The following is a 12,002-nucleotide window of genomic DNA, read 5'->3' on the forward strand; positions in this document are numbered from 1 at the left end:
CAAAATAACTTCAATTTTACTTAAATGTTAAGTTCTAATTAAAAAAATTTAAAATACATAAAATTGAAAGATAGGGTCACAATCAATAAAAGTTGAAAAGGTAAGCAGGGGCGGACCTATAGTGGGCAGTTGACCACCTTATTATTTCGATTCTTTGAAAAATATGAATATACACTTTAGTAGTATAGTTTTTCGGCCTTAAAATTTATAGCACTGACCACCTTAAATTTTTAAATTTTTCCTTCTTATAAATATTTAGTACAATTTTGCCCACCTTATAATAAATTTCTAGGTCCGCCACTAAAGATAAGGTCTTTGGATATAATTAAGTCTAAACCTGCAAAACCCTAAAATCTTGCTATCCTACCACTACCAACTACCACCTATTTATTGAGTATTAACAATAGCTAAAACGATATTTCTTTTTAATAAAATGACCATATTACCCTACTTTTCCCTAACAAAGCCTCTAAGTCTTCTATAAATACTCCTATACTCCTCCACGTAAGTCTCTCACAGTCTCACTATTTAATATTTCCACGATACTTTTTCGGAGATTACAAGTCTGTAGGGGGGAAATGCGTTCCAGTTTTATTGATTGAATTCACCAAAAACTGGAATGTATTTTCCCTCTACGGCCTTGTAGCCCACGAAACTATTTCCAATATCCAGGAAGGTGAACCACTATGATGTGGGATGAATATTTTTTTCTTATATTTCTACTGCTTGATGACCCCTAGAGCCTACTAACCCAACTAACTCTCTATTAACTGATTTTACCCCAGCTGATCCTTTTGATACCTTATTTGTGCCATGAAGTTTTTTTTTTCTATGATTTATTTGTTGCTTTTCTTATGCTATTTTTTTTATTTTTGCAGTGGTGATTTATAATGAGCTCACCTGCTAGAAGCGAGAAGAAAGGACAGCGACGAAGCTAGAGAAGGTAACGATGGAGAAGATAAGAACGCCAAAAATATTTGTTCTTTCAAAAAAGAACCTTCTGGCAAACTTCCTCCTCCTCCTCGAGTTTCTTTGAAGGGGATCATATTCACATATTTTGCTACTATCTCTCATCCTCTTGCTCCTCTTAAGAAAGTGCGGAAGAAGGCGGATAACCCTTTTTTCCCCATTGACCAAAAGAGGGAGGTTCTTTCTTCCGGGAGTAGGGTGAACATGGAGGATGATGTGCCTTCTATGAAAAGCCCCAAGAAGGACGTTCAAGTCAGCATGGTGGACATGCTGATTGGGAAATATGGAGCTACCGTCAGTGCCAGTTAACTGAATGTGGCGATGAGTATTGTTCGAGACTCTGCCCTGCCTGTGGAGGTCGGCTATTTTAGCAAGAAAAAAAATGAGACCTTGCTAATGATATTCAAATGGCTCTAGTCAAAATAAGTATTTTACTTAGAATTTTTTTAACGTAATAGTGTCAAATCATTCAGTGTTTTCTTTCTCAGTGCCTCTTTGCCTTTAACAAATTATAATATTACGATTACCGACTTTTAAATTTTTGTAACCAAATTTTAGTTTTACCAGCAACAGAAGTCACTAAATGATTTTCGTTGAATTTTTGCTAACGTGGACAATGGACATATTATTTTTAATGATATGGTAAAATTAGGAAGACACGTATTTTTTCATTGGCTACCTAAGTAGTGGCGGACCTAGAAATATTTTATAAGGTGGTCAAAATTATATTGAAACTTTATAAGATAAGTAAAATTGACAACAAATAAATTTTAAGGTGGAAAAACTATATAATTTAAGGTGACAAAATTATATTTTTCAATTTCATATCAACGTTTTTCAAAGGGACTTAAAATTATAAGGTGGGCAGTTGCCCACCATACGCTCTTCCTAAACGCCCCTGTACCTAAGTATTTTTCGCACGAATACATTTTGTAACATCCGGTTGATAGTAAAATCAAAATTTGGTTGCTAAAACACAAGAGAGTTTGAAAGTTGATAACCATTTTGTATAACCACAAAAAATTCCTAGGACTTTTAGAGTTATATGGCTGTTTTAGTTAAGGATTAGGAATTTAACGTTTTTAATCGTTTTTAGCATTTTGGCGGAAACCGAATTACGGGTTTGAGAGGAAATGAAGTGTTTTAAATGTTTGGCTAGTGTTTCATTGGTATCAAAGGCATTGATGATTTCAGTGCGAATAACATTATTTACACAAATGTAAAATTAATTAATAATTAAAAATTTATTATATCTAATTAATTTTTGTTTTATTATTTGTTACAGAGTTCTCCATCATGAGTAACGGCAAATGATGAAGAAAGGAGGCGTATGACTTAAAGGTGGTGGTTGGGGAAGCAGCAGTAAACTGAAAGTGAAATTTGATTTGAAAATGTTACATCCAAAATACTAATTTCAAATAACCCTTTTTTCAAAGTATCTCAATAACCTTTTCAATTATTTTCCCTCCAAATTTTCAACTTGTAAATATTTTATAATTATTATTGATATAGTTGATGGATTTTGTTATTTGAATATTCTACGGATATTTTAAAAAATAATTTGATGAAATCTAATTAACTTTTTTAATATTTTTCACCAATTTTCTATTATATTTATACATTTCATAACAAATTTCTAACATAATTAATTTCCAAATTCTTCAACCTAAATATTTATAATTCTTTCAATTTAAAAATATTAACCTAGTTCTTCAATCTTATCTCCTTTAAAATCAACCCACCTCTAATTTCAAGTAAGTTTTATGTGATATGAATATTTTTTAAATATATTTAGAAATAACATGATGAAATCTAATCAAAATAAACCAATTTAGATAATGTATAAATTTGTTAATTATAAGAATACCAATAATTTACAATTTTTTTGATAATAATAATAATAATTTGAGTGTTACGTCTAATTTTGTAGATTTAAAAGAGGACATTTAATCCGGGCTGAAAAAAATTTCTTACTGTTGGATGAATTTTTATCACATTCATTCAATCTGCGATTACTTTTAGTTGTTTTTGGTCTCTCGGTGTACTAAACACAAAATAACTTCAATTTTACTTAAATGTTAAGTCCTAATTAAAAAATTTAAAATACATAAAATTGAAAAATAGGATCATAATCAATAAAAGTTGAAAAGGTAAGCAGGGGCGGACCTATAGTGGGCAGTTGACCACCTTATTATTTCGATTCTTTGAAAAATATGAATATACACTTTAGTAGTATAGTTTTTCGGACTTAAAATTTATAGCACTGACCACCCTAAATTTTTAAATTTTTCCTTCTTATAAATATTTAGTACAATTTTGCCCACCTTATAATAAATTTCTAGGTCCGCCACTAAAGATAAGGTCTTTGGATATAATTAAGTCTAAACCTGCAAAACCCTAAAACCTTGCTATCCTACCACTACCAACTACCACCTATTTATTGAGTATTAACAATAGCTAAAACGACATTTCTTTTTAATAAAATGACCATATTACCCTACTTTTCCCTAACAAAGCCTCTAAGTCTTCTATAAATACTCATATACTCCTCCACCTAAGTCTCTCACAGTCTCACTATTTAATATTTCTACGATACTTTTTCGGAGATTACAAGTCTGTAGGGGGGAAATGCGTTCCAGTTTTATTGATTGAATTCACCAAAGTATTTTCCCTCTACGGTCTTGTAGCTCACGAAACTATTTCCAATATCCAGGAAGGTGAACCACTATGATGTGGGATGAATATTTTTTTTCTTATATTTCTACTGCTTGATGACCCCTAGAGCCTACTAACCCAACTAACTCTCTATTAACTGATTTTACCCCAGCTGATCCTTTTGATACCTTATTTGTGCCATGAAGTTTATTATTTTTTTTTTCTATGATTTATTTGTTGCTTTTCTTATGCTATTTTTTTTATTTTTGCAGTGGTGATTTATAATGAGCTCACCTGCTAGAAGCGAGAAGGACAGCGACGAAGCTAGAGAAGGTAACGATGGAGAAGATAAGAACGCCAAAAATATTTCTTCTTTCAAAAAAGAACCTTCTGGCAAACTTCCTCCTCCTCCTCGAGTTTCTTTGAAGGGGATCATATTCACATATTTTGCTACTATCTCTCATACTCTTGCTCCTCTTAAGAAAGTGCGGAAGAAGGCGGATAACCCTTTTTTCCCCATTGGCCAAAAGAGGGAGGTTCTTTCTTCCGGGAGTAGGGTGAACATGGAGGATGATGTGCCTTCTATGAAAAGCCCCAAGAAGGACGTTCAAGTCAGCATGGTGGACATGCTGATTGGGAAATATGGAGCTAGCGTCAGTGCCAGTTAACTGAATGTGGCGATGAGTATCGTTCGAGACTCTGCCCTGCCTGTGGAGGTCCGCTATTTTAGCAAGAAAAAAAATGAGACCTTGCTAATGATATTCAAATGGCTCTAGTCAAAATAAGTATTTTACTTAGAATTTTTTTAACGTAATAGTGTCAAATCATTCAGTGTTTTCTTTCTCAGTGCCTCTTTGCCTTTAACAAATTATAATATTACGATTACCGACTTTTAAATTTTTGTAACCAAATTTTAGTTTTACCAGCAACAGAAGTCACTAAATGATTTTCGTTGAATTTTTGCTAGCGTGGACAATGGACATACTATTTTTAATGATATGGTAAAATTAGGAAGACACGTATTTTTTCATTGGCTACCTAAGCAGTGGCGGACCTAGAAATATTTTATAAGGTGGTCAAAATTATATTGAAACTTTATAAGATAAGTAAAATTGACAACAAATAAATTTTAAGGTGGGCAAACTATATAATTTAAGGTGACAAAATTATATTTTTCAATTTCATATCAACGTTTTTAAAGGGATTCAAAATTATAAGGTGGGCAGTTGCCCACCATACGCTCTTCCTAGATCCGCCCCTGTACCTAAGTATTTTTCGCACGAATACATTTTGTAACATCCGGTTGATAGTAAAATCAAAATTTGGTTGCTAAAACACAAGAGAGTTTGAAAGTTGATAACCATTTTGTATAACCACAAAAAATTCCTAGGACTTTTCTTTATCGTAGTGTTAATCACAATAACATTGTTGTAAAACTCTATTTCGCTTTTAACTAAGTTGTTTATTGATTTTGAATTGACTGTCTTTCATCACCTGTTAATCACCGGATGTGATTCAGAAAATGCAGGTCTTATCAGAAATGTAAAGGCTTATTTGCATAGTTTGGCACTACAAACTTTCTTAGCAAAAAGTGTTCTTAATGGTATATTTGAAATGCTTAAATGCATCAAAAATTACGAACTTTCGATATTTAACATAAATTTTTAATTTTGGCAAAAAAAAAATACATGAACTTTCAAATTTTTGCAATTAAAACATCGACCACCATTTGGGATGTAAAACGGCACCGATTTAAACGTAAAACGACAACATTTTTCAAAGAAAACGTAAGTGTGGTCTTAATTGCAAAAATTGGAAAGTTCGTGTATATTTTTGCCAAAATTAAAAATTTACGTTAAATATGCAAAACACGCGAAAGATGGTGATTTTTAATGTATTTAAGCCTATTTGAAATGATACAGTACCACATTTTTGCATAGGCATAATTGCACTACCAAAGTTTGAACTCTCTGTAATTTGCTAATTCTGTATGATTTTTTTTCGCTAAATCAATTGTTGAACTTTAAAAAGTTATGCGAATGTAGTGCTTATCATTGATTTAACTTCATAAAATGCTGAACTTTAAAAAGTTATGTGAACCACAGTTTTTAAAGGCAATAGATACCCAATTCTATTATCCAGCTTATGCTAGTCCTCTTCAAAGTCTGGTTGAAATCTCTATTCTGAATGTAGAAAATTATTTCTTCCCTATCATGTCTGTATTTATAAATTTAAAATATGCATCGGATGAGTTTATTGATAAGCAATTATCATACTCTTTTGGTATGATATTTAAAATATTATTAAGCAAAATGCATCATGGTTTCGGACCCTTAAACTTGCTTTCCAAGAAAAGAAACGTTCTTCGTATTTTATTCGTTCCATTTAGCTTTCTGGTCGGTTATTATGATATTTGATCTTCTTGTTGGATTATCATTAAGTGGTGGGATCGCGGAAGCGTTTTATAATTATTCGAATGAGAGTTCTTTTTGGATATTTTACTTGATTGGGTTTTTGTTGTTCAGTAAAGAATATGGTCTCAGCTACTGTATAGTGTTTATTTGTATTACCATTATAGTGAGATTTGCTCTGTTGATGATGAATTAAGCTTTGCAGAGCCATGATCTCATTCAATCTTTCATTGTCTGTAATGCTTGCAAGTATGTATGCAATTCTTGTTTGATGAAATGAAACTACAACAGTTTTGTTTAGTGATTTGTAGGGGTGTGAACTAAATTATCCTTACTGAATTAACCAAATTATTTTAGCTCTTTGACTAAATTTTAAACTGAATTACTAAGATTTTAAACATTTAAAAATAGATACTTTGAAAAAGATGTTTAATGTGTATGTTGCAATCAACTGGGATGATGTTGATAGGCTAATGTTTGGGTTTTCCAGGGAAGGTGGTGAACTAATGGTGATGATCATGTATACCACAGACAAAATAACACACAGTAAGATCACATGCAATGCGAGTCAAAAATCTATTTTAACCAAGACTCAGCCTTTACTCAACAAAAATGTTAAGTGCAATGCACATAATTTAATTCAACAAGGAATTGGATGAAGATCATAGTAATTCTAAAATTTTCTTTTCTAGAGGCTGTATAATTGGCCACTGATACAATGAAAAGGATGAAGATCACTCGAAATTTAAGACTCGGAAAACCTCCCTCCCAGTGATCAACTTGCCAGTATTTTCCAACTTTTGTAGCTGCATAAATTGAACAAGTTAATCAAATCAAGTTTGTTTAATTAAATCAAGAGCAATTGTAATGTTTAGGGGCTTAAATATTTGTACAGTTACCGAACTATAGCTTTTTTACGATACGGGTAAATTATAAAAAAATATAAAATGATTACGGAACTATAGTTTTCTACAAAATGGTTATACAAAGTTATAAAACAGTTACTACTTACTTAGCCAACTGATTTTGACACAGCTTGTTGATGTAAAGTACGCATAAAAAGTACACGTATTTTTTAATGTTTTAATTTTAGTACAAAAGTTAAAATAATTTAATATTTAATATTTATAAATTAAAATTTAGAAAAAAAATTGGGAGAATTTTCTCTCTATGTTGTGCATGGAATCAAGGTTGATTCCATGCACAGATAATTAAAGTGACTCGCGGATTATTTCTGCGAGTCACTTTAATTATGTGACTGGTCTCTTTTGCGGGTTACACTAACTTGTAAAACAATTCTGCGAGTTGCATAGGGTTTTTGGCATAAAATGAATTTTTTTTCTCAAGTTTAAGCTAAAGTGGAAAATTATGTTAATTTGTGGGTTAATAGGACATTAATCCCCATTTTTGTTTAGAACATGCCGCTACGATGATGTTATACTCTCTCCGTCTCAATAGAGTTGTCCATTTTGAGAAATTTTTTTGTCCAAAAACTCTTATCCATTTTTAGAAAATAACAACTTTTACACTCAATTTTCCTATATTATCCCTATTTAAAATTCACTAATGAGTAAATTAAAAGTAAATTGCAAGTGGATCCTATATTAAATAAGGGTATGACCAAAAAATAAAAAAAAAATTATAAAAACCATAAAAATAATTGATTTTCTTAAACTGTGTGATAAAGGCAAAATGGACAACTCTATTGGAACGGGGGAGTACAATGTTTTAGGGTTTTGTAGGTTTTATGCCATACATGGTATCCAAATTATATATTTTATTTCAAATTGGTACTTTTAACTTATTTAGGCTTAATTGCATAGAAATATCTTACCTTTTTGACTTTTATCGTTTATGATCCTATTTTTAAAAATCTTTAATTTTAACATATTTTTCAATTTTCAATTATTATGACTCAATATTTAATAAAATTGGAGTTATTATTATTTTTAGTGTGCTAGTGACTGAAAAACAGCTAAAAACCCTCATTTGATACGCAATAGAGAGTTGAAATGCTAATGTAAAACAAATAGAACTTTAAACGTCGCAATAGAAAAGTTCATAAGTTCATACGTTGCTGATATAAAATTTTCATAAAATAAAGTATAAATATTTGTTACTACCTATATGCTAGAATGCAAAAAGAACAACACTTGTATTATTAATATACCCAACTTGGACTCTAATGGAAGCTTATTTAAAATTTGTTGTATATACTTTAGAAGTATAATTAAAATTGGTAATAATAGGTCTGCCCATCACCAGGAGGTCCAGAATTAATTTATCCAAATTAATGGTTTTTTCTAGAAAAATCGCTACCATTATGGTCTAGACTAAACCAGACAGTTTTGTGGATTTTAGGCAAGCCAAATCTAGACTGTATTCCCTACAACCATAACTTTATAAAATTATTTTTAAAAAATATAAAATTTAAGTAAAAAAATCAGAAATATCAAGATAAATTTTGTCTTCAAAAGTTTGGACTTTAGTGTCACTAGGATTTCTCCCATAACGGAATATGTTTGCAATATTTATGAAATAGTAGTGATTTGCATTTGCTTTGAACTAAACCAAACTGATTTCTTTTTTCAAATCATGTCAGAATAAGTTGATTTAGATAATTTTTTTCAATTTGATTTAATTTTTATATTTTGATTTATATTAGATTTAACCGAATTTTAAATGGTCGAGACACAATAAAACTGATCGAAACATTAAACTTATTACATTGTCAAACCAAAAGTAGCCGATTTTGTTGGTCTTTTTCATTTTTTTTAATAGATCGGATTGTATACACTTCTATCGCTCTAAATCCATTGCCAACAAATGAACTAATAAGCTTAGGAGGAAAAAATAATCCACTAATGCAACATTGAAAATATATAAGTTATAGACCTATCACTCAAAGTCTCCTATCTTTAGTCTCTTTTGCAATTGCACCCTGGTGTATAAATTTTTCAATTTTATTCCATTTTGCCTTTTTGTGTTTAATTGTACTCTAAAACATTAAATTGACATCTTTATTAATTGTTGGCTAAAGGCCTTACCCATTATCCCTAGTTTTGATGATAATTAAAACCCACTAATTTTATTCGTCCAAAGTGTTATAAGGCCCATGTTTTAGAAGAATCTTAAAGGTTTCTTATTACTCAAGAAAAATGAATGGTGGGTATTTTGGTCATTAAGCTAAGGAGCCCACTCAGCCTACGCGCGCCCAGGCTGGAACCGTACTACTATCAAGCTGAGACGCTAACAAACAAGAGCAGTTATGTACTACTGTCTCACCAACAAACAGATTATTCACAAACTGAGTGGTCACCTCAGCTTAAGGATGCTCCTCCATTTGTCATCTTATATCCCTTCACTTTATCAGTTTTGTTCAAGAGGCTCTTATCTTAAAATTATTTACGTTTGGGTGCCTGTATTTGGCAAAATTCTAATTTTCAGATCCTTTTGAGGAACTGAAGGAACAAAAAATTTATAAGTAGAAGGACTGTAAAAAACTAAAAAAAGGCCTTAAAATCAAAAATTATATAAGTACACGGACCGGAAGAACAAAAGATAGTATAAAAGTTTCTTGAATAAAAATGATATAATACAAGATATTGTATATTATTTTAGCCTTTTTTATAATACTGGTAAATTATAGAAAATTATAAAATGATAATGGAATTATATTTTTTTTTGGATAAATGATAAGTAGATTAGCGCACTCACAAACTGTGGGTGGCAAAAGAGACAAAGAAACAAACTAAGAAAAATTATAGAAAAAATCTATAGTTCGAAAAACATCATTCCCGTTGAAAAGAAAGCTTGGATTCTTTGCACGGTAAAAATCGACTGACTTGCAAATTGTCTTGAATATCAAGTTATTTAGATCTTCCGCCTCGTCGTTGAATACTCTCTTGTTTCTAATGCCAAACTCCGAAGAACCAAAACAACTTCCAAAGAGAACGATATCTGCCCGAAGCCAAGGAAATCCAATACAAGAAGAAATTCTCAATTGAGTTTGGGGCAACCCAACTAATGTTACACTTCAGCAGAATAGTAGACCAGAAGGACCAAGCGTAGCTACAATGAAGGACGATGTAGGGGTGAGCAAAGTTTTGAAAAAACCGACCAAACCGACCGAACCGATGAATTTCGGTCGGTTTGGTTCGGTGATAAATTTTCATTCGGTCGGTTCGGTTAAAAAAATATAAATTTTCGGTTATCGGTTAACGGTTCGGTTAAGAATCTAAAATTTACACTTTAACCGAACCGACCGAATACTTATAATTTTGAATGCTTATTATGAAAAGTAGGGTGATATTTTTTGAATTTAATTCTTGCTATGGTATGTTGTTTGGATTTGTGAGAAAATGCTTGATTTCTTTCTAATTTTTATAGAATTCAATTATTTGAATTTGTGAAAAAAATTAATTGATCTTTAAAGCATATGTAATTGAAAAAGCCCATAAAAGCCCATAAATAGCCCATTTAACCGAACCGACCGAACCGACCGAAAATATATTCGGTCGAAACAGATTCGGTTAATGTTCTTTGTTCGGTCGGTTCGGTCAAAAATATTACAACATTCGGTTTGGTCGGTTTGGCCATTTTCGGATCGGTTTTGACCGAACCGACCGAATGCTCACCCCTAGGACGATGTGAATTGCGGTTTCGTCGAAGTTACAGTGTGAGCATCCCCCTTGGTTTTCATTAAGGATTCCACGCCTTATCAATAAAGAATTGGATGAGATACGGTCCCGAGTCAACAACCAAACGTAAAACTGAATTCGAGGGGGTATATGTTCCTTCCAAATCGCCGGAGCAAGAAAAGAAGTTTCTGTCCGATTCTGAACAGTAGAAGAGGAGAAAAGCATTGACATTGTTGCTGATGTGTACTTACCAGAATGGAGCAAGCTGAAGTCATCTGGAACGCTGATCATGAGATGCGACGGCAGCAGCTCTAACAACGACGCAAATCTCTCCTGCTCTCCAATGCTGAGGCGCCTGGACCAGCAGAAATGACTGAAACTCTGAGTTTGATGATTAAACATTGAGGCAACATTGATATCCTGGTTTCTACTTAGACGATAGAGATCTGGAAATAAATCAATAAGAGGAGTTTGTAACCATCTATCTTTCCAGAATCGCGCTTGGTTCCCGTCTCCAAGCGAAATAGAAACAGAATTCATGAAAGTGTTCCAAACAGCCCTATCCTTTACACAAAGCTTATAGATTCCTTTCCAAGTGTGAGAAAGAATGTTTACGTTAACTGTTTCGATATTAGACCAAGATGATAAGGTGGAGCTATTCGAGACTACCGCAAACCAGAGCGATTGTTTGTCGCAAACCATCAATTTCCAAATCCATTTCAAAAGCAAACTAATGTTTTTATTTCGGATAGGGGTGATATTAAGACCCCCGGCACTGAACGGTGTGCAAACGTCTGTCCAACCAACTTTGCTAAAGCCTGGACTATCAACTCTCCCATTCCAAAGAAATCTACGCATTACACGTTCTAGGACAGCCCCTACGGCTTGAGGAATACGCAGAGACCCAAGAAAATAAACCGGCAGACTGCATAAGACCGATTTAACAAGAATAAGTCGCCCTGCAGGGGACAAAAGATTGCCTCTCCACGAAGTCAGTTGACTAGTGAAATTATTAATAACCGGATCCCAAAGCCTTGGACCAACCGTTCTGTCAGATAACGGAAGCCCCAAATATGTAATCGGTAGCGCTTCAACTTTACACTTCAGAATTTCTGACGCTCGAGCAAGGGAATGAGTGTCAACGTTGATGCCGATTATGGAAGATTTTCGATAATTAATCTTCAAGCCTGAGATGACTTCAAAGCATCTCAAAATGCGCAATAAATTCTCAATCATAAGCATATCATTGGGAACAAAGAGAAGAGTGTCATCTGCAAACTGCAGGATAGAGACAGGGTCATTTAAACCATCAACGCACACGCCGGAA

The 12,002-nt window shown here is 32.7% G+C and overlaps 1 protein-coding gene across 4 annotated transcripts; it reads left to right on the top strand.

The window, feature by feature from the left end:
- The first annotated feature begins 511 nt into the window (after positions 1-511).
- LOC126667221 (uncharacterized) lies at positions 512-4,521 on the top strand. Of its 4 annotated transcripts, none has more exons than XM_050360187.1 (4): positions 512-676; positions 879-1,326; positions 2,255-2,310; positions 3,897-4,521. In XM_050360187.1, exon 4 carries the CDS (start codon positions 3,909-3,911, stop codon positions 4,290-4,292), a length of 384 nt encoding a protein of 127 aa, XP_050216144.1. In that variant the 5' UTR covers positions 512-676; positions 879-1,326; positions 2,255-2,310; positions 3,897-3,908; the 3' UTR covers positions 4,293-4,521. The 4 variants fall into 4 exon arrangements, with proteins under 4 accessions (XP_050216144.1, XP_050216145.1, XP_050216142.1 ...); XM_050360188.1 differs by having other exon boundaries at positions 879-943; XM_050360185.1 differs by having other exon boundaries at positions 512-1,326.
- Positions 4,522-12,002: the final 7,481 nt, after the last annotated feature.

Source organism: Mercurialis annua, linkage group LG2, assembly GCF_937616625.2.
Source record: "Mercurialis annua linkage group LG2, ddMerAnnu1.2, whole genome shotgun sequence".
NCBI lineage: Eukaryota > Viridiplantae > Streptophyta > Magnoliopsida > Malpighiales > Euphorbiaceae > Mercurialis > Mercurialis annua.

Coding starts and splice junctions, on each gene's coding strand:
- LOC126667221 (XM_050360185.1), top strand. CDS start 3,909: ATGAGCTCACCTGCTAGAAGCGAGAAGGACAGCGACGAAGCTAGAGAA.